The following is a 23,136-nucleotide window of genomic DNA, read 5'->3' as shown; positions in this document are numbered from 1 at the left end:
GAAGTTCCACTGAACCAGACTCAGGGATATCTGCTTCTCTGACATCAGAAGCATGTGGTTTTGGCTGCTTCTGCTCCCCCAGTCCCACTGGCTTTGTGGCAGGGAAATTTCTGAGAAAACTGCCTTACTTATGGAGCCTTGCCACTGAAACAGCAGGACACTCATTTGCAAAGTTATAAAACACCAGTTTTAAAAATCAGTGCACAATATACAGGCTTAACACAGACTAGCCTCCGGAGGAACTGGAAACATATTTTTTCAGGGCTCTAACAAGCAAACAAAATGTCCAGGCAACAGGCAAATAACCCAAACAATCATCTGCCTCCAGCTGTTCCCCATTCAGCATGTGGCAAACACAGTCCTGTTATGCCTTTGCATCTCCCTGCTAAGAGGAAGCGAACTGCTGATGGTCAGTGTGAGATGGGGACACCAGCGTGAATGTTCCGAGCAAGAAGCCCTCCACAGGGGCATGACACAGAGACACTGGCTGAGCAAACCTGATGGCACTTCACAGCATGCATCGACCCGGTGCTGGTAGACCAAACTGCTCAGAGGGAAGAGGGCAATTCCCAGTGGCACATTAAGATGTATGCTTGCTGCTGGGCAGTTTGTGGGATTTTGCAGCAGATGCTGCCTTCCCTCTTGTATAACATATCCCCTTCTTATCTACCCTCTCCTTCTCTTTATTGCTGCTCCAGTTCATACACCACTGGGCACTTCCCTCTGGGCTCTCAGCCAGAGTGCCCAGCACTGGCAGAACAACATTGAGACTGGAGACAGACCCATCAGGAGTTTGGCTGGGGCAGCCCTCTGCAGGAACTCCCTCAACTAACACACCCCATGCCAGCCCCTGTGATGGCAGCATGTGGGCACATCCCACAACCTCAGGTGCTGCACAGCTGAAACTTTTGTACAGTTCTGACCACCTTTTGGCCTTTTCTCATGCTGGGATGAACTGGTGTTGATTTTACTGCATGGGTTCATTAGAAACTCCATGGTCATCTGCACTACTTAAAACTTCCTGAAGTGTCCCCGCTGTTTTCCACCTGCTAGAAATGTTATTATCAATTTCCTGAGTTTAATTGCTTTTATTGTTTCTTACTGTTATCCTTCACTGCTTGGTTGTATTTATTTTGTTGTTTGAACAAGCATTTCCTATTTATTGCAATGTCTACTCCTGTGTGACAGCTCTGTCATGGAAGGACTCAGCCAGGCACAGGAGGAAAGAGGATGGTTTTCCTGGCCTTGTCATGTAGCCATGCAAAATAGGAGGATGGGATGAATTAAACAGGTAAAAGTATTAGCTTACCACTAACAGGAATGCAAAGACACAGGTTATTTCTCCCCTCTGGACACCTGGAAAAAGGTACAGCTGAGAACAGCTCCTGCCCCAGCAGCTCGTCAGGAGGTGATTGCCCCTCTGACCTTACAGCAGAGCTGTGTATGCAATCACTCCATTGTGCAGCTCTGCATGAGTGACCTTCTCTAGCCGGAAGACCTTAAATAGCAGTGTTTAATGTGTCTCCTTTCAGGGTCAAGGAGCAACCAGAGGTTTCTGTGCCAGCAGGCTGGAAAAGGTTGTAATCTCTGGCAGACAGGTGGCAAGAAGCAAGGGGTGGCACAGGCTTAACACTGATGAGGGGCCGATGGCTGTGTATTTTCATGCTTTTTGGCTTGTAACATTTTTCTAAATGACCACATTGTCTACACAAAGCTCTCAGAATTCCAAGTTTAACCCCAAGTATCTCATTTTTTGGCATCTGGCTTTTTCAAACTGCTTTGGAAAAAAAATAAATAAAATGAACAGTGACATTCACATAAATTAATGATCTATTTGCGACTTTTTGATTGATACTAGAACACTTGACAGGTCCAATTTATATGCAAATCAGCTTACACTCACAGCATAAAGAAGGAAAACTTCATTTCTCATGCTTTGCAAATCATTAAATCCTCTGAACATATTGCTTAGTCATATGTTCCTCAAAAGCATCAGTTTAACCACAAATCACTTGTCCTTGCAATCCATTAGTCTCCCAGTGAATTTTGGGCTTGGGGAACAAGCCATTTTTGCAGGGAGGCATGAAATTAAGAGTGGGTTATGCTCTACAACGAATGTAAAAGCATTGCAAACTATGGGCTTTTGCACTGTATGTGTGTGTGCCAGATGTTAGAAGATCACAAATGAGGACACCAGACGTCCCAGCTCCTGCTTCTGGCTGTTTTCTGCCATTCCTTTGCTCCCAGCTCTAATTGGTACCAGAAGCATTTTCTTAGAAGGAGTCACTCTGCTGGACAGCTCTTGCCCTGTCTATCACAGGCTTTGCTAACTGAGACTTGTAAAGGATCCAGGATCTATCCTGTAAATATTTACATAGATACAGGGCTGTCACTGCTCTTAAATCAAAGCCTGGAGGACAGGAAATGGCATATGGAACAGAAAACCTCTGTATTCAGAAAGACCTGGAAGGGAAAAAATAACAAGAACTGTGATGGTTTCTCCAGAGCTTGCCACCTGGGACTGCCCCCGCAAGTGCTGTGTTCTCAGGTAGGTCTCTCTCTGAAGCCTTGTGACATCAGTGGAAAAAAACCCTCTGGTACCAAAAGATTTTGGATCAGAACTATTCTCTTTCCCATTCGTATCTGAAAAAAAAAAAAAAATTCACTTCACCAGCTAGACCACTTGGTGTCTCTCTTCTGCTCCTCATTTGTTGTTACTATTTAAGGAGTTCCAGGACAGACCTGGACACGAAAGACTAAGTACATTATTTGCAGAAACAGCACCTGAAACAGGGGAGAGCAAGAGCAGCAGCAGATGCTGAGAAAATGTGATGTGTTCATTAGCCAAGCGGAGTCTCTTTTGATGTATTTAGCCAATACTCCTTCCTCTTATTCAGTGACAAAGGACATTGCCTTGTGAGTTCTCACACAAATCATGACTTGAAGAAGTGGCAGTGTTAGATGGCCGCTGTGTGGGCCTGGGAATCAGGAAGCTGGAGCCTTGTGGCTTTGGGGAAGCCACAAAACCCTCCTTGCTCAATTTCCCCATTGTGGGAAAGGGAGAGTGCACTTCTTCATGTACCTCGGAAGGCTGCGGTGATGATTGAGGACAGCTTTGGAAAACAACCTGGCCACCTTTTGTAATTAATCAATGACAACAATAAAATAAAATAAAATAAAATAAAATAAAATAAAGTAAAATAAAATTGCAAAATAAAACGGAAACAACTAGATTTCTTCCAACCAAAAGCTTTCCAAGAATGAAGGCATATATTTATAGCAAGAACAATTTAAAAGGACTGGCACTTTCTGTGCAAACCACTCAGGATGACAAGCCTATTTTCCATCTGTCTGTGCCCACACAGTCGTGCAGGCTGTGGAGATCCGGGCTGTCCTCGGTCACGGCTCGCTGCCACGGGCCCGCCCCTCCCTGCGGGTCTCTGCCCCTCCCGGTCATGAGGAACACGAAGGGCCACGGGCCCCCTCACGCCTGGGAACTACAATTCCCAGCAGGCCGCGGGGAGGCGCGGGGAGGCGTGGGGCGCGGAGGCGCGGGGCGCGTGCGCACTGCCGTGTCAAGCATGGCTACGGTGCTGTCCCGGGCGCTGAAGCTGCCGGGTAAGGGCTGCGCTCCCGCGGGAGGGACCGGGCGCCGGCCGGGCCGGGCCGGGCCGGGCGGGGGCAGGCCAGGCCAGGTACAGCCGCGCCCGGGGCAGCCCTGCTCACGGGAGGCGCGGGTGCCGCTGCCTGAGGGCTGCGGGGCGCGTTGCCGTAGTGATGTGGCGACGTGGGGTGAGGCCCGGCGGTGCAGGCGGCCCCTGGGCTCCGCGGGGGGCCCGCGGCCGAGTGGGGGGACGCAGGGGCCGGGGCAGCGTCTCGGGGCCCCGAGGGCGTCGTGTGTAGCAGAGGGAGCCTGGGCCGCGGCCCTGCGAGGGGACTGCGCGGGAGGAAAGAAAGCGCGGAGCCTCTCAGATCTACTCCTGCCGGCTTTTACCCACAGAAGCCAGGCCAGGAGTTCGGTAAGTGCCACTGCGATTACCCAGGTAAATGTTTAAAGGCTGCCTGCCGCCACTGCACCTTCCAGCCAGAGATTTTCAGCGAGATGAAGGGATATTCAAGCATAAAGGGCTATTGTGTGTGGTGAGCAGCAGTCCAATAGCCATTCTCTTCAAGTAAGGAGATGAAAAGGGAATTAAAATACCTTGCCAAACCAGATCTTGGGAGCATGCTAGTTGCTGGTGGATGTACTGTAGATGGTACCAATGCACCTGGCTGCATTAACTTCAATGCGAAAGTGCCTCATTGCTCTTCTGAAAAGTGTCTTGCATTTGGGACAGAGACAGGGCCCAGCTGTGTGCTGCTGGGGAGGGCTCCTCCTTGGCACTACACACCGCCGTGGCCCTGCACTGCCCCGGTCTGTGAGGCTGCACTCAGTGGACTGATGGTACTTTCTTCCTCCATCAGTCCATGAAGGTCACATTAATGTCATCATCAAGGTCCTTCCTGCCATCTTTTCATAACCCTTGCCAGGAGTTAAGGGTTACTTTTAGTTTATGTGGTGCCTGTTGAGTCTCATTCAAAGAAATTTTGTTTGCGAGTCGGTTTCTTACTGGTTTTACGCATACATGTGTGTATATATATATATATGTCTGTCAGAGTGGGAAGGAATACATTACCATGAGGTCTCAGATCTCTTCTGGGACCTTTGGAGCCAGCATGATCTGTTTGATACCTGCTGCTGGGAGACACTGATTTGGAAAAGATCATAACAGGCCTTGCAGCTGCACTTAAGAGAACAGTTCTTGCATCAGTCCTTAGGTTAAACTGCAGAAATCGTACTTTTATTGTGCATTTAATTCTTGAAAAATGCAACTTCTGACAGCAATGAGAAAGCAGAAAGCCTGTTGCTATATCTGTTTTTCCTGCTGCATCTCATTAAATTAATTAAGAATCAATATGTGGCGACTTACCTCCTCATGGGCTTAGAGATATGTCTGCAGTATCCACTGACTGGTGCCTGCCAACTGCCAGAAGAATAAACAGAACGTGAAGTGAGTACAACAGACACTGGAACCAGTGTGAAAATTGCACTCTTCTGAAGTTCAAAATCTGCTCTTTTCACTCCAAAGTGAGTGCAAAGAAAAGCCTTTCCAGTCAGTCGAAACCAGAAAAATAAGATTACAATTAATATCTTTGAAGCCATCAGCACAAGAAATTAATATTTTATTATGACTGGGGCCTCATTTCAACACAGATCACCTCACGGGTGCCTTCTTTCCAGATCATGGTCACACGATGATCATCTGTTCTTCACTGAGAGGTCACATTCTTCTGCTGCAGTAGTTGCAAGAGCTGTCTGTGCAAAAACAGCATTTGGCAAATACACGGGGGATTTTCAAAGTCATGAAGTGCAGTTTAGAGACCTACTGCCCTTAAAGGCCAATACGTTTGGGGCATTTTCCCTCTGTTCTGCCTTTGAAAACCTCCATCATCAGTATTTGCTTTTCTTCCAGTGGCTGGAAAAAAAAAAAAAAAAAAAAAAAAAAAAAAAAAAAAATCCCGGATGATGTGACCAGTAGCTTCCTCTGATTGTAACCATGGGCCTCTGAATGGGAACCTCTGTTTTATCACTGATGCTGTGGAAAAATGGAATATGATTCAGAGCAGGTCAGAACAGAAGACGCTTTGTTGACTCTACCTGCAGGAGGGAGGGAACACAGAGCAGCAGGGAAACTGACTGCTGATCCTAGCTCCACACCTGTAAAGTGGATGCAAGGTTTATATACACTTGGAGTCTCTTTGGAAGACAGATAACAAAATGTGAGTTACACAGATTGGTACCTACATAAGGCCGCAGAACTGCCACTTGCTTTAGCACAGAGACTCATTTCTCATGAAGGCTACACTGTGATTATCATTTCAGGAGATATGGTGAGAGTTTGACCAAGAGGCCAGCTCAGGTCTTAACATCTCTGCTTCCGCGATGGAAAACTGAAAACTATGTATTCCCTGGCAGCTGATTGCTTGCAACAGAGGCAGTTTTGGACAGACTGTTTTCCCCCAGCCTGAGCCTTGTTGTTAACCAGAAAGGAAAGAAATTGACTTATGGAGCACTTATAAATAAATCATCATTCTCTAAATGATATGAGACTGCCTCTGTTTTCACACATTCTTTACTGGTTTTTATGTTTGTTTGTACTTTTGTGCTGAAAAATCATCTGGGATTGATTAGCCAGATGTGTTATCTCTCCTTCCCACAGTAAGTGACCTAAAACTTGGATGAAGAGTTGTGTTTCTTCTGCTCTCTCTCCAGCCAGGTGAATCATGAGTTACATTTTCTCTGCACCACAGAACAGCCTTGGGAAACTGAGCTGAGCAGATCCTTGCCAGCATTCCCAAAACACCTACAGATTGGTTAAGGTTCTCTATGAACAGTGGGAGATAAGCGTTTGAATCCTCTGAGATTAGATATATAATTGGGTTTGACATGTGCTACATGAGTGCTCCAACAGCCCTTCTTAAAGGGCAGTACCTTCCCTTATTTTGGCTTAAAAAAAACAATTCAGCAGGGCACTTTATGCCTGACTTTACTGAGTGGCTGTGCCTTGTGGGCATGCCAGATAACCTTTTGAGGAAAGATAGGGCAAAAGAGTGTCAGTTTCTGATTCCTAGTCAGGCTTAGACATAAATTAAGACTGAGCAGCTCTCTGCTTTATAGCTCTCTTATAATTCTGCAGATTCTTTCCTATGTAGATCATCAGAAGCTATCATTACTGTGTAGTAGCTGTTTTCTAGCCACTGATCAGTGGTTTTCAGTAGGACAGGTGTTCCTGTTACAGATTGTGGTTCACACCACTGCCAGCATTTCAGTCCCTGCCATTTCAAGGAGTGGGTGAGCCGTATTTTCAACGTCCTTTCTGTCTCGTAGGGATCCAGAACAAAACTGTTCCAGATAAACTTAATTGGCACCAATGCTTTTGGTCGCTTCAAGGATGAACAGCCGGTTCCAGTCTTTTGGTTGACGGTTTGGAAATAAAATAATTAAATCATAGTATATCTGAAGCATAAGTACACTTTGAGTTGTTTTACTGAAGGGTCACCAGTTTCCAAAATTGGGAGCAGTCTAGTTAACATAACTGTCCGACTTTGACTTCCCAGGCTAAATACCATTTACTCTTGGGCTAGCCATGTTTGTTTTTCATGCCAGTCTGACCTGGCTTGAACTGGCACATCTGGATCTGTTGTGAGAAGCCGCAAATACCCTGGCAGTGAGACCTCTCTGGAATTTTTTGTTTGACTGAGTAGTCTTTCGGTCACTTTTCAGCACAACCTACGATATAGACACCTGTGAAATTTACGCTGCAGCCTCTGAGCAGAGAGCTGTGTGCCACCAAGGTCCGTGGCCTTCTGTGCACTTACAGGATGGAGCCAAGGTTATCAAGACTTCCTGAAAAGCCCACACTTTTGAACGCATGTATAGAACAGACCTATGTGAAACAATGCAGTATGTCACAGGGATACACCAGGCCAACCCATAAGAATGCAGTATCTCTTGGTTGGGTGCTCTGCCTCCACAAGGAACTGCTTTTTGGACTGTGTATGTGCACAAGATTTTTGAGTCTTTTGTAGAAGCCCCTAGTTCAAAAAGGAAGAGTCTGACTTAGATATGTGAGCTTGTTGGATATTTTTATTTCCTTCTGTTCAGTGTAGGTGAGTTGTCCTGGCTGTTCCACTTAGTGTGGGGCATTTGGTTTTTAGTGGGATTGAAAGCTTTTCTTAAATCATAAAAAAGAAGTTGAATACCACTTATAAGTAGTAGACAGAGGGAAAGTGAAGGTCCTTTTGTGGGGTGAGAAACGAGGAAGAAATGAGATACTTGTGCTGCAAAATACACTCTAGATTATGCAAAATAGGTGTGTTGCACTAACTAGGTACTACTATACATCTGTAACTTGAGCCTGTCTTTAACAGGAAAACCAAAAGTAAGGTATAGTATCGTAGTTAGGAAGAATAATCATGAAAACCCTAAAATTTCCACTTTGTAAAGCCTTCCCATCGTCTTCCTGTCTGAGAGGGGTTACAGCTTGCATGTTTTTGCTTATTAGTTATGCCTTGCATGTATCATGTCAGGAATCTTTGGGCACAAGCTAGTTCCTGTCTCAGATCAGCTTTAAACAAAAGGAAATGAGACAGATACCTCAGATAGCAAAGTCCCACCTTGGAATAGGAGAGAGAGAACCAGACACTGAGACTCTGCAATCATCAGAGCAGTGGCTGTGGCTCCATGCCCAGCCTTGTGGCACAGGGCAGCTCCCTGAGACGTGACCCTCCACTCGTAGCTCAGGGCAGTGAGTCTGCGTGATCTTTCCTGTCACCATAAACAGATGGCACTGGGCTTATGCCAGGGTGTGTGACTGGCCTCTATACCTGCCCTCACCACACTCCCTGTGGCTGTCTAGGGCTTGGGGGAGAAGTCGTCTGTGTGCTGGGCATCTGTGCAGGAGACACGTAAAGCTAAGCTACTTTCCTGTACCACCACCTGAAGCGATCAGTACCAAGTTATCTATCTTGGCCAGGCTAAGCACAGGCTGTTGGCTCTGGTGGGAGCAGGAGCAGAGCAGGTGCACTGTGGTTGCCTGCTGCAAGGGTTGGAGCGTTCCCTCACGCAGAGCTGAGCCATGCAGAGAAGGTGGTGTCTTGGAGGAGCAGCCTGATCCCTCCAGACATCAGCATGTTACTGGCCTAAAGGGGCAAAATCACTTTTCCCTCATCTTCCAGGAGAGTTCATGTATCTCTTTACCAATGAAGAAAGTATTAGAATTGAATCGGCCATGAATTCCGTACAGACATATGCATACACATCCATATATGTATACACACACACACATTTGGCTGAGGAAAATAAACTGTCAGCATCTTTTCTCCCACAGCTGCTACTGTGAAACATGGAGAGACCCTGTCATTTCTCTCACACTTCGCACTACTTGGATCCATGCAAAATGCAGACTACTCTGTCATCCCTTCTGTGTCACTCTCCACTGCAGCCTTTTCTCCACTGAGATCCTGCAAAAGTGAGGAACTCATGTTTATCTCTCTCCATCTTTTTTCTCAGGAAAGAAGAGCCCAGACCTTGGGGAATATGATCCCCTCACTCAGGCTGACAGTGATGAAAGTGAAGATGACCTCGTACTCAACATCCAGAAGAATGGGGGGGTCAAGAACGGGAAGAGCCCTCCTGAAGAGATACAGGACCCCGATTCTGATGTGGAGGTTGGGATGACAAAGCAGCACACGTCAGAGACCGCGCCTGAGGGTTATCCTGCAGAGACAGCTGGGAGTTCGGAGCAGAAGGCTGCTCCCTCCCTCATGCCATACCTGCGCACCGCGATCTTTTTGCTCACTGTGGTGATCTCGATGATTCTTGTGTTGGTGTGCGCATTTCTAATTCCCTGTCCCCCTAGAGACTTGCATAACACCTGGAACCGCAACCTAGGTCAGGGAGCAGGTGAGAAAGCCCCAGGAACAGCATCTGGCATGGGGGAGGTGGCAGCTCCCAGGCTGGGCATTGGTGGGAGAGACCTATCTGGGAGGGCAAGGTCTGAGCAGAGGCCATCCCTCACCACTACAGATGCTCCGACATGATAGACAGGTCGCTGTGTTTTGCTCACTCTTGAAGCTGAGGCCTGTGAAATCTGGCATCAGTAGATAACAGTGCCACAAAATTTTGTTTCTGCCAACATCAAAAATTATTTTGACTCTTCTTCCATCCTGCCTTTTTGTCTGGATGTTGTGCTCTGTTCCAGATGGAGATGGCCCAGCCCACTTTAAAATACAGTGCCTCCCTTTCTACAGCCTGGACTTTACCAGTACCTCCATGCTGAAGTATGTGGTTGTGTTTGAGAGGAGAGGGTTTGAGGTCTTTGTGTCTTCTAACTAGCTTAACTAACCTTATTCCATTGTCTTTTTGTCCTGCTTGAATTTATGAATCAACATTTGAGATCTTTTGTTATCCTGTATGGGCCACTGGTAACATGTCTAAAGTATCTCCCATTCTGGCTTCTGCAATAAAGTAACACTGTATTGTGAAATAATTTCTGCCAGGTCTAGATATGTCTCTCCCTCCTTGCTTTCTGCCCCTGGCTTCCAAATCTAAGCTTTTCATAAGATACATGGCTCCACATCACCTCAGAAATTGAAGTGGGAAACATGAATCTTTTTCTGTTAGCTCCTCCATTTTTCCTTTTCCTTTCTCTGACCCAGATGCTACATTTCTGCCTTTCCATGCAATGAAAGATCTTACCATGGTGTGAGCTGCCTGCCCTTGGTGGTTCCTTAGCAGACTTTGTGAGGCTTGTCTACCCACAAGTCTCATTTCTGGGGCAGCCCTCCTCTCCCGGTGTGAAAAAAGAGGGTGGCCTTTTTGACATGCGGTGACTCTGTGTAATTGTTGCAGGTGGTGTGTTATCCCCACTGGAACTGTGTGATGTGAATGGTGATGGCCTCCCTGACATCCTCATTGTCTTCACTGCCTTGATGAATGCCAGTGTCATGGGTAAGCACTGCAGCTCCTTTCCATTCCTCTTCATGTGTTAGTATGGACCTTTGTATGTTTGTCTTACACACAGGAAGAGCTCCTGCCACTGCAAATCCACTGCATTGCTCTTTTCAGAGTTCCTTAAAATTGCTGTGCCTGTGGTTGGTCATGCTTAAAATTTTCATTACAAGCCTGTGCTCATATACCTTTTGGTCAACATCATGTGTTTGCCCTTACCTCATCTTGGGGCAACTCCATCTCTTTGTCCTGCATTTGTGCACACTTACTTTGTTTGTAGGTTAGTGTTGTAGCAAACACCCTCACTTTGCTGCCTTTTTCTCCAGGTCACTCCATATACTTGCCAGGCTCCAAATCATTGTTAATTCACAAATAATAGACTGATGATGGGGAAGCTACTGTGCCTGGCTGTTTCACAGGTATTGCCCTGCTTCCTCCTCCTGGCTGCCTTGCTCTCTTTGTTAGCCCTCACACCCTTCAGGTAACATAGCAGAGCCTGCTGATACTGGCCACCATTACGCAGAGGCTGCCAAATCTGGTGGCATCCTATTGCCCTGGGCTTCTGAAGTCCTGGAGATTCCCAGCTGCCTGCTGTACTGCATCTGCTTATCCTGGCATCACCTGATACTGGGTGAATCTGTTCAGTCTCAGAGATGTATTCAGGGAGCAAGCATACATTGCACAACCTGAAGAAAATTCTTGTGGGAGCAAAATGCCTTGGCTCTTCAAAGAGCTAATAAAAATATTGTTAGAGGATAGGGAAGATGCCTTTCTTCATGGCCCAAGCAAGGCCCTCAGTATTTCACAGCAAGTCCTATAAAAAGAAACCTATGAACATAGAGAAAATGGTAAAATAACTTAAAAAATAAGTGAGAGAGGAAGATACTGTTGACATAAAGGCTGTATTCAGTTCATATAGTCTGTCCTTGCATTCTGTATTTTTGCCATTGCATTGTTTTTATTTTTTATCCCAGATATACATATAGTCAGCATTTTCTGAATGAAACTGGTTCATACCTAGTTGCATCCTGGGCTGGAAGACAAAAACCAGACACTAAAACAGGTGTAAGCAGATCACAATCCAAAACTCACATAGCTGGATATCAGCCCGCCTGTAGCTTGTGCTTGGAGCATTCACACAGTGCCAAGTAGAGATAAGCTTGGGATAGGCACCTGGGGGAGTAAACTGTGACATTTTTAACTGTTTCTCCAGCTTGTACACACAACAGCTGTGAGCTGCATTCAGGACTTAGTTATTCTTGGTCCCTATCAATGTGATGAAGATAACTTGATCTGGGGCAACCCCTTAGCATAAGCCACATGATGTTCAGTTTGAGAAGAGAGTTAGTTTGATTTAGAGAGTGGACTCAGACTTGTATTTAGCCAGTGGCCCATATATGCCCTTTTTGTCATCAGATCCCATGTTGTATGTGTTGCTAGTAAGACAGAAGTTGACTGGGTCTGTTGTTATTTTGAAATGTGTGGGAGTTCATCTTAAACTGTGATATGACCATACTAGGTGGAGATTAATTACAATGACCACTCTGATAGCTGAGGGCAGGCTGAGCTAAAAGTTGATCACATTTGGAGTCAGAGCCAACAGTCAGTTGAAACAGCATAGACTACTTTATTTCACAATTATTTTGTGCTAACTGGTGAATTGGAAAAAGAACGCCGAGTTACACCAATTGGTTTCGTTCAGTCTGTTTCTCACAATAATGAAACTCCTTTGGAAAACAAAGGAAAAAGCTCTCAGACCACCAATCACCTTCCGTTGCTCCAGAATTACAAACAAGCCAGCACTTTCTTATGAGGTGACATCTACCTTGGGAGTCACTTAAAGTTTCCCCTTGGTGCTAGCTGTTTTGTTAAGGGAGGAGGGGATCAGAAGAGTCAATCTGGTTTGACAGCAGTAAATTTCACAGGAGGAAGTCAGCACAAAGTCAGCACAACTGAGCACATTGTCCCCAGGAACTTGGTTCTCTCTGCCCAGCTGACCACATTTCTTGCTATGAGCTCAGGTCCAACCTCCATGATTTTCTGGGCTGTTGATGTTCAGCCCAGCTTGTTTGGAGACCACTGCTAGGCTCTGTGGCAGAGAAATTCAGCCACAGGGTGACATTTGACCTTTGGTTTCAGGCAGTGTGGATTTGTCTGTCTTGAACTGCTCAGTTCCAGGAGCTAGAGCTGGAATTCCAGCACAAGGACCCAAGGCAACGTGGTCATAGTAATCCCTCTGATACCAAGGGATTACATCCTCTCTTTCCTGCCTCTTCTAGGTGTCTCCAGACCCTCCGTAACTGTGGTGGCACTTTCTGGTATGAATGGCAGCACTTTGTGGTCCATCCAGCTTCCAGAGGAGACTCGGAGTCTGCAGTGCAATGGGCTGTCACTGGGGGCAGCTGCAGGGCCTGTCTGCCTTGTTACAGGAACGTCAAAATTCCTCAGCCTTCTCAGTGCCTCCACAGGTAAAGTCAACTACCAGCATATTAGAAATATGCTACTGCTTTGTTGTTTTCTTTGAAGGACTAATAAGCATGAATAATTTGGTTCTGGCACGTCACGGTGGCTGTTAGTGGCACACAGGAAGGAGTCAAAACACTAATGAGTTTCTAGTTACACAGGATAAGAGAATCCAAAACATTTCATCTCTGCGGCAGCATCTTCGTCCTACATCTCAGAATATTTCAAAGTGTTAATCTTATCCTATAGCATCCCCATGTCATAAAGAATATGTAAAGTCTGTTCTCATTAGCATTGAGCTGCTGGTACAAGTCAGGACCTACCTAACAGCACCACAGAGCTGAACAGCATTCTTGGAGAAGTTATATAACGATATACACGACATCCAGGAAACCTTGCAGAGAAATTAGGCCCATAGTTGAATTGATTAGATGTGAATGAATATTGCTTTTTTAATCACTTGATCATGTGAACCTTCATTCTGTGATTGCTGTTTGTTCTACCACATTAATTCATTGGCAGAAATATTCATAGGTAGGTATAGGGTTGTTTTTGGAATCGACAAAAAGGTGCCCTGAAGGCGGGTAACTTTGGGATGGAGGCGTGTGTTAATATTACAGTTAGGTTTTAATGAACCAAGTTCATCCAAGGAGAATGATTTCACCACAGTTGCTGGCTCAGCAACAAGACATCTTCTCCTGTCTCCCCTGGCTGACAGATGCTATGCAGTTTTATCAGCTGCAAAGTAACATCAAGTTCCCCTCCCTGCAAGGATTTCTACAGTCTGGCCGTGGTATTCCCACTCCACTCCACCCTCTGTTCCATCCCCCTTAGCAGGTGCTATGGTTGCAGATTGGGGAATCATGGTGGAGTAGGTTTCGGGCATGCCAACCGCATTCCAACCAGGGAGCAGCAACTGTATTTTATCCTATAATTTCCATACCGTTAGAACTTCTGTTAGGATGTGAATATGACTTCTCAAGTTTCCTCTAATTTTACCTGTAGCTATCTTTGCTTGCTTTTCAAATGCTTTTAGGGACCAGGTTACTTGCAAAGTGTTTGCATGGTCAGGACCATGAGTTGCCTCCTTTACCAGCAGTAGTAGTGTTATTAATGTACAAGTTTGGCACTTGGTTTACTTTATCATACAGGGGCAAACCTTATCCTACAGAGCAGCAGCAGCAGAAGAGCATTTTTAAAGATTGAAAAAGCAGAAGTGTCGGCAAAGAATGATGAAAAAGTAAAAGCATCAAATTTAATTGTTGCCTTTTTTTGATGTTTATTTGCAAGTTTGCAAATCTGGTTTTACTGAGTTCCCAGGTAGGTCCATGCTGGACTGCTGAACCATTTGACATCCTGTCTGCTAACATGCTTTCACCCTGAGGTGGAGTGAGCATGTCATGCTGGAGTGGTAATTTGCTGCTGGGAATATAACTGAGACACAGATTTGCACTTTGAATATCAGAACTATCCATCTGTTCCCTTTCCTCACATCTACCTCGCCTTTTCTGCTGGCTGAGGCAAACAACTGTTGTCCTGCAGAGCAGCACTCTCATTTAGGTTCTCCTTCCAAAAGTGAACGTTAAATATTCTCTGCTATTTCAGAAATTGTTTAGGGCTCAGGTATTTTAGAGAGATGCTAAGAAGGAAGCAGAGTAGGACTTGAAACCTGAATCAAAGGCAATCTGAAGAAATGCTGGGAGAAGAATTTTGCTTGCCACTGCAGCTTGTCTCAGTTTGTAAGTTTGTCTTTCTCCTTCACACAGAATGGGAAAAATAATTTCTCTTGCTCCCTTTTCAAGAAGGTTTTGTGGAACCCTCTAGGGATGCCCTCTGGTTGCCCTAATACGTTAGGTCCCTTTTATCCTGTTCTTTCCACAGGCAAGACCATCTGGACACTGAACTCCATTCACCTTTCAAGTGGGATCCTGGCTGCACCAGCTGCAACTCTTCCAGATGTAGATGGAGATGGGATTAGGGATATTGTTGTTCTGGCTCTCAAAGAGACACAGGTACAGCATATCCCTACTCGAGGTTTGGAAGGACCTTTACTCTTTGTGTAGAGGAAAAACAGCCTGATGTGGAAGGACTGTAATGGGAACCGCAAGAGCCCCTAATTTTCATTCGCTTGGATTTTGCTGAAAAGCACCCTTTTTCTTCCAGTAGGTCAGAGCAGTGAGATCAAACAATAATGACACTACCTGCATTCTTGACAGCTGGGAATGAACAGAAGGGTCATTATTTGCACCTGACTGAGACTTGAGAATTATTTGTTTCTGTTCAGTGCATGTGTGGTTTGAAGTGTAGGGATGGATCTCTGAAGAAAGGAGCATTTAGCTTATCCGAAAGAAAGAAATACTTGTGTGATTGATTCAGATGCAGATTTCCTTTACGTTCATCCCTCCCCACAATCCTAACTTTGATGTTGTTAGAGGAACTCAGGTTTTTGAAGTCCCTTTTATATTTGATGCATTTGTGTCAAGAGAAAAACATTACTGTAAGATGCCCAGGAAGCTGGACTGAGCAAAGAGAAAGCAAACACTATCTACGCCTTGCTGCGGGGGAAAAGATCAATGGAGCTTCATGCTGTGGGGCTGGGGGAAGATTCTGGGTGCAGAAGTGCATGCAAGCACTTCTGAAAGATAAAAATCTCTACCTCTCTCTCTTTGCAGCCCGATGTGTTTTTCATCTTGGTATCAGGAAAGACTGGATCTGCTCTGGGTGGGCCTGTGAAGTACAGCACCAACGGAGAAGGGAAAGTGATTGGCCCCCAAGTCCACATCACCAGCCGGGGAGCCATCTACATCCTGTTTGGTTTTGGTAAGGTGCACCTTGGGTCTGCAGCACTTCACCTTCCTGAGAAAACATTTGTTGTACCTAAAATGGTCCAGAGCATCCCTGGAATATTTCTGCCATGCCTTCTGCTGTAAAAGCTAGGAGAGCGAAAGCACAAGTCTCACTGCCATGGTGTGGAAAAGTCCAGGAGCACCAATACCTGCTAGTCTTCAAAAACCTTGGAGTTTCCCAAAGGCACATCATGCCAGGAAAGTTCCAGCTCTGGGCATTTCCTTGCCTTCTACCACAACTGCAGTGGTCCCAATCACCCTCTGTTCTACTAGGTTATCTTTTGCAGTCAGGACTCTTCATCTTTGCTCTTCCTGGCAGGTAATGTTCAAGCAGTTGCCCTGAGGGATATCTTTACCCAAGCCAGAAACCGGGACAACTTTCCTGCAATGCTGCAGCAGGAGGAGCCAGAGTGGGAAAAGCACAGATCTGTCAACCTGTCAGAGCTCATTGGCATTTACAGGTAGAAGATGGACTTGTCATCTTGCTCCTTCTGGGAGAGGAAGGGAAGGGTAGGCACTTACTAGTGCTCCCAGAGGTGGTCGCTTCTACTTCAATACTGTCCTTCCTTCACTGTCCAGTTGATAACTGGGGAATATTGTGGGGAACTCATCACTTCCTCCCTGTCCTCTGGTTGTCCTAGCCAAAGAAGTGCAGAGTATGATAAAAGGGAGACCTTAGCTTCTCCTGTTCCTTGTTCCTTTCTTCAGCCCCATATGCATAGCTGAAGGGAAAAAAAGAAGTGTTCCCAGCTAATGGAGTCTCTTTGAGAAGCTCGGTCTATGTGGGCCTGGATTTCTCGGCTCATTCTTTTTTACTGCCAAATTGTGGGACAGGCCTCTATAGGAATAAAGGGAGGGAGCAAATGTGAACTCGCAAACTTCACGCTTTTTATAGTAACTCATGATGTTCAGAAGACCCCATATTTGAATTAGCTCACTTAACTGAGGAACCCACATCACTGGGGAAAAGATGGACTTCTCCAAGTACAGTTCAAATCTTTGGTAGCAATTGCCATGTGGAAAGGCAGCTACTGCTGAGATGTGCAGACTCAAGCCTTGATTTCCTCTCTGTTTTCCATTTGTCCCAGTGAGGGGGTTGACTTCCTCCAGACAGTGAAAACACCTGACACAAACTGCAGCAACCTGCTCATCACAACCAAAGAGAGCTTGATCCTGCTGAGGGGACAGGACCTGGAGCCCCACTGGACCCTGGAGCTGCAGAATATCAGCAGGTAACTTACTGGGAACATTTTTCTGTCCTATATCTTCCTGTAACATTTCCTGACTTCCAGTTGGAAGCACATGTGTTCCTTAGAAAGCAATTGACAGTAATTCTCCAAGTCTGCAGAGGAATCTAAGAACTGGAGGTGTGTGTTCTTGAGCCAAGTGAGGAGGGCAGGGGGAGCAAGGAACAGAAGGCTGGAAACTTGAGCTGTGCTTGTGAGTGACCACAAATAAGGGGCTTGATTCAGGTACCCGACACTGAAGTCATGGGAATGATGGGGCATTGGAATTCAGTGAATTACTGATGTGTGATTCAGCCCACCTGCTGTCCAGGGCTTCAGTGGAGAGGATCAGTTACATTAGTGATGTTAAGAATTTAGAGCAGGTGAATGAGTATGGCCCAGAGATCTTAATGTTCCTTGAAAGCTGAAAATGAGCGTTCTGATGACAGTCAGCACACCATCTATACTAAATGTAAACCTTAAAATAATACTGCTCATCCTCTAATTTCACACATGGAAATTAAGTCATTTTCCAGATCTTGTGGGTTGGTAATAACCAGCAATTTCAGCTTGCCCAGTATTAAATATTTGCAAAGGGCAGTTGGGCACAATTGAGGGAAATTGTATGGGAAACAATTGCTTGCTCTAGTATTGAGAATAAAGAAAGCAGCTCTCAGCTCAGTTTTACCCAACTGTCAAGAGCATAAATGGGAAGAAGGCACTGGAACTTCATTAAGGAAAAAAAAAAGTGTGTTCAGCTATGTTTGATATTCAGGTAATGTCCACATTCTTGAGGGCTGATGGGTGACATAAACCATGACTTTAGGAATGGGTTATGGCTAGTTGATCGTGCTGTGGGGAAAGGAAATGGACTAGAAGTGTTTTGGGCCCAGAATCTGCAGACTTCTGAATGTGTCTGGCATCGAGTTTAAAGGGTAAGTGTGTACTGACTAAGCAAAGCCACTTCATAGGTGCTGTAGAACCAGTTATACACAAGAAATTTCTAAATGGATGCAGTAATAAATTGGAAAATACAAATCAAGAAGGGTTGAAAACTTCTTTACCAGTGTGGTTGAAGTTGGAAGGCTTCTCTGGAGATTGCCTAATCCCACCTACCTGCTCAAGCAGACTCAGCTAGAGCAAATTACTCAGGGCTGTGTGCTGTCAGGTTTCAAAAATCTCCAAGGATGGAGACTTCACAACATCTCTGGGCAGCTAGTATTCAAAGTTGCTGCTTCTTCCTGTTTCCTGACCTCCTAGGGGACAGAGTACAATACATGTAGAGGAGCTGTCTGATAATCATTGAAAAATAATGAAAGCAATTTGTGTTCTAGGCCATTGTGCTGAAGTCCTGGACTACCTGTTTTCTCAGAGTTAAGAAAGACAAAATTTGCTGCACTGAATGTATTGTGGGCAAGCATTTAATTAAGAGGGTTTTTTGGATTGTTTTAGAATTTATGTTCTACTTAAGCACCACAGGCTGGGGGACAAATTCAGCTCAGGGATGTTACCACAGAGTCAAACTGACTGAATTCCTTATTAGACAAAGCTTACAGAGTCAGCTGTGAGCGCCCCTTTTCCGGGGTTAACCTGCCCCAGGTACACCACGTCATCCAGGCAGACTAAGTCCAGACCTGTGGGAATAATTTCTGAGAAAACCCACATGGCTACTGCAAATGTGCTGCATTTCCAGATAGCTTTTGACAAGATCCCTGGAAAACCATAAAGGAGAATCAGTAGTCATAAAACAAGGGCGAAGTTCCGAGACCATGAAATTGAGTAAGCAGTTGCAAATTGTGTTGTAAATGGATGTTTCAGATGAGAGAGGATTAATAGCAGGTTGCTGTGGGGATTACTGTTGGGCAGAATAATTACTAGCCTTCTGGTTCATTTGAGAAAGTGCCCAGGGGATTTTTCACTTGATTGGTAGCATCCGATGTACTTAAGTCTGTCTGCATTCAGTTTGTGGGATCTGCCACTGACTCTAACCCATAAGGGACATGAGAAGAGGCACCTTAGGAGATGTTTTGAGTTTGTGGTCATAGGATAGAATTGCCTGCTACTTCCTTTTGTTACTGGAGAGCTTTCAAGCTATAGGAGTGTCTCATGATACTGCCTTGAAAGCAACACCTGGTTGCCAAAGGTGTCTGTAAAGCAAATGACGTTGTTTGATGTCGTAAGTATAAAGTCAAGCCACTGCAGTACTGTGGGATTGCTGTTCAGGAACCATTCTGTCATGCACATTTTAAAGGAGAAGCTGGAAAAAAACTGAGAAAAGGTCTGGAAAAAATGTTTTAGCATGGAAGATTTGAATTCCTGAGTTTATATGATCAAAGAGAAGCCCGAGAGGTGAGTTCATAAGCATGTGTAAGAAATAGAAGCTAACAGGCATAGCAAGAACAAGTGCCTTGAAGCAAAAGCCAGTCATGTTCAAGAAAATGAAGATGCAGGAATGTTTCTTTGGGTGAAATTAATCATTAGAACTGACTCTCATGAGAAGTGATGAATTCATCTCATCAAAGATGAGGCAAAGTCAGCCTACTGATACTTGGTTAATTGGGTGAAATACAGTAATCTGTCATAAATAAGAGGAGAGAGGATATACTCTGATGATCCTGCCTTGCCATAAAATCTCTGGTTCTGTGAATTTTGTGGACTCAACTGTGCTTATTTAGAACTTTGTGTCTAGCTGTGGTGAATTGAAGGAAGACAGAGGCAAGGCTCAGAAAGCCAAAAGCAAGCAAGATGTTTAAAAAACAGTGTAATGAGAGATATTAATGTGTTATGTCACCCAGAAGTGAGAGGATGAGAAGGGACTTCACTTAACCTGTTTAAGGTCATAGAAAGGCTTGTAAACCTGCTAGCAGTAAGAATACAAGGAATCATGGGCACACAGCCCATCAAGGGATGCCCCCCCCACGGACAACTCTGAAGAATGGCTGACAGGCACCATGGGCTGCTTTACCATTTTTCACTTTTCTGATCCACCAACAAATGATTCCTGGCAGTCAAAATAATTCTGAGTGGATGAAAGATCATATTTAGCATGACAAATCCTGCCATTTTAAGAGGCAGAATGGAGGATGAAGGCAATTATTCTGCCTCCATCTGAAATGGCTTTTTTTCTACCATGGGGCTGAGTGTTTCTTTTTCCAAATTTACAGCCAGCCTGTACCAGGTTACTTTGGTGCTGACCAAACTCTGGACTTCATGCTGCAAGCACAGACTGGAGATGGGAACAAAAAGGTAAAACAGGTGAAGGCAAGGAGGGCAATGGCAGCATAGGAGTGGGGGAGGTTGGCTAAAAGGAGACAAACATTCTCGGGTCCTTGCTTTTCCCATTTCTTTGGCTGGCACTCATTACTGTGTGGCCACAGGCACGAAAGGGAACAGCACAGGCCATGCTTCTGCAAGGGGGCTCTGCATACCCACGCCTTGACACCCATTAATGCTCGATCTCTCCATGCCTTGAGGTGGTGGTGGTAGACGGCAAATCTGGCCTCCCTGTTTGGAACCAGGAACTTCCGTGGCAGAGGCAACAACTCGATGCACTCTCAGTCATGACTTTGGACAAGAAGTCTGTTTTTCTCTTCTGGGCTGACGAAACACAGCCTGTGTTACAAAGTTTGGTGAGCATGCATCCTTTCTTCACTTCGAGGTTTCTCTGTGAAGCACATGCAGTCTCTGTCTTTTATTCCTATTGTCATTGAACTTGAAACCTAACATATAAGAAGGCTGTCAGGGACATCTCTTCCTTTGACATTCTGACTTCTCTGAGCCTGAACACAGGAGGTTTTGTGTGTAAATTCTTCACCGTAAAGCTTTGTTGACAGAAATTTTGCATCCACAAACCCGAAAATTTGTGAATTTCATTTTTCATGCAGCACTGAAGAGTTATTACTGCAGATTTGTTCCCAGCCCAGAGTACTTCTTCTGTCCATGCAGGAGCACAGTTCAGCATGGAGACTCAAACATCCTGCCTGTAGCTTTGCCCATCAGGCTGCATAGGACAGAGCTAGATTTCAGTCTTACCAAACAGAAGATGTGGAGCAAATTCTGTTTTAGGGAGAAAAAGATGTCAGGATTTCATCTTTATAAAACCATAGATTTTCATTCTCTGATCCATATGAAAACAACACAGTGTCAGAAAACTTTATTTTTTGACAAAGCTAGACTCCCCTTTGCTAGCCAGCTGTTAAGTTTTTGTCTCTTGCATTCCAACAGCAACCTGGTCCCAGACTTGAGCGCCCAGGGCTGCACCACCTCTATCTCCTCCATCCTGTTTTTCCTACAGTCCTTTTGGACCTCACCAATGCAACAGACAAAGTCATTGCTTCAGCAGGTGAGTACAAATGGAGGAGAAACAACCTGGGCTAGAAATAGGGAGAGAGGAGAAACAATGTGAGAAACAATGGGCTGTAGCTGTGCCTTTAAAGGTAGCACCTAAGGTCCATCACACGTAGGATAACAGTGGGAAATAAGATTCATCTTCCTCCTGTCCACCCCCTAGTTTGCAAATAAAAGATCCACAAAGTTTCTTACACATGTTTAACCAACGAAAGGTTCAAGTTTGATTTAATGCGTGTTTTACACCAGAGAAGTTGTGTTGCTTTCCATGGAGCTATTTATAATTTAGTGCAGTGCATGGAGAATCACTATAAAACTTTTCTCTGTCACCTCAGATACACTTCTGCTTTTGTTGGCCATCTCCTGCTCTTTGGGATAGCAGCTGTGCTACTTCTTCCTCTTTCTTTTTGTAAGGGGGAATCCAAAATACTTAAGCATATTTTCAGGGAAAAGTAGATCTGCATTTAACATCTATACAAGGTTGTACAGTCCCTGTTGGATTTCCTTGCTCTTTCTAAAGCTGTTCGGCAAATAGCCGGCCTCTTGTGCATGGCAGTGTGGGATAAAAGATCAGTTCATCCAGAACTGAGAGAAGTAGGCCAGGAAGCATAGAAAAACTGCTGCATAGTAATAACATCTAATTGGACTTGTATCAAAAACACAGTTCAGTCAAGAACAAATAGAATACTGTTTTTAGAGGGGTTTTTAAGAAACTGGGATTTCTGAGGTCTGTACAGATCATTCTGTAGTGACTGGAGGCACCTGACTTGCCAGTGCTTTACAAATTTCCCCTTTTATAGAGGTAAACAATAACTACTAACAGATGTGGGAAGGAAAGCTGAAAGTGAACTGTATTTTTGAAATATGTTCATATCCTATGTCAAGCCCAAAAGCATAACCTGTAACAAACCCTTCCACTTCTGATCTATATTTCGGTTTCTTTCCATGGAAAAATGTTAAAATAATTTTTTCCTTATCAACTAAGGTACATGGAATTGTAAAGTCAGATTGAATATACCCTCAATCCAGTGGATGTTTTGACTGAGTAAGGGCTATAAAATTCCTTTTGGAAGAAACATAATCATTTACTCTTCACCACTATTTTCTTGCCCTTTTCTGATGGACCAGTTGGAATTAATGATCTCCAAAAGGATGCATTTCACATCACTGTGACAACAACTGCAACCTCTGAAAAACAGCCAGGATTTCTCTCGGTCAGCAAGCTGGGCCTGAAGTGGGCCATGATGAGTCAAGGTCGAATGGTGTGGTTAAAGGACAGCAGGACTCCAAAAATCAGCCGTGGAGAAGTGAGGCGATTTCTTGCCCGGATGAAATTTGCTGACTTTCCTCAGAAGGTGAGATTGTGCAGGAATCCCTAATGAAATCCAGGCCTTTGAAAACATCTGGTTTCTTCCCTACAGACACAGTTAAGGTGCTCTTTGGGATGGAAAGAGACTGGTGGGATGCAAAGAGACTGTTTGCAAGATGACTGGCTGCCCCTTTGGGCATAAGCTGGACAGATTGTGAAGCAAAGATGTACTTTGGCAGTTGAACACAGCACAGGATCTTAGAAAGAAACGGGTGGTCATCATAAGAGACTGAGAGACTTGCAGAGGGATCAGAGAGGTGGGACTGAGATCACTTGTTTTGACATAGGCAAACAAGGGTCCTCCACATAGTGGTGCTCAGGTTCTGTTGCCGA

The 23,136-nt window shown here is 45.0% G+C and overlaps 1 protein-coding gene across 2 annotated transcripts in view; it reads left to right on the top strand.

The window, feature by feature from the left end:
* Positions 1 to 3,546: 3,546 nt before the first annotated feature.
* FAM234B (family with sequence similarity 234 member B) overlaps positions 3,547 to 23,136 on the top strand; it is a 21,695-nt gene continuing 2,105 nt past the window's right edge. Inside the window, exons 1-12 of one of the 2 annotated variants that reach the window (XM_048300345.1) lie at positions 3,547 to 3,618; positions 9,113 to 9,505; positions 10,454 to 10,552; positions 12,832 to 13,020; positions 14,897 to 15,027; positions 15,688 to 15,835; positions 16,181 to 16,322; positions 16,950 to 17,093; positions 20,252 to 20,333; positions 20,561 to 20,716; positions 21,312 to 21,429; positions 22,563 to 22,789. In XM_048300345.1, the coding sequence (XP_048156302.1) occupies positions 3,582 to 3,618; positions 9,113 to 9,505; positions 10,454 to 10,552; positions 12,832 to 13,020; positions 14,897 to 15,027; positions 15,688 to 15,835; positions 16,181 to 16,322; positions 16,950 to 17,093; positions 20,252 to 20,333; positions 20,561 to 20,716; positions 21,312 to 21,429; positions 22,563 to 22,789 (1,866 nt within the window). In that variant the 5' untranslated portion in view covers positions 3,547 to 3,581. Of the gene's footprint in view, positions 3,619 to 9,112; positions 9,506 to 10,453; positions 10,553 to 12,831; positions 13,021 to 14,896; positions 15,028 to 15,687; positions 15,836 to 16,180; positions 16,323 to 16,949; positions 17,094 to 20,251; positions 20,334 to 20,560; positions 20,717 to 21,308; positions 21,430 to 22,562; positions 22,790 to 23,136 lie in introns of both variants that reach the window. The other variant, XM_048300343.1, reaches the window with a different exon arrangement.

This window comes from Corvus hawaiiensis, chromosome 4, assembly GCF_020740725.1.
Source record: "Corvus hawaiiensis isolate bCorHaw1 chromosome 4, bCorHaw1.pri.cur, whole genome shotgun sequence".
Lineage (NCBI taxonomy): Eukaryota > Metazoa > Chordata > Aves > Passeriformes > Corvidae > Corvus > Corvus hawaiiensis.
This window is presented reverse-complemented; position numbering and strand designations above follow the sequence as displayed.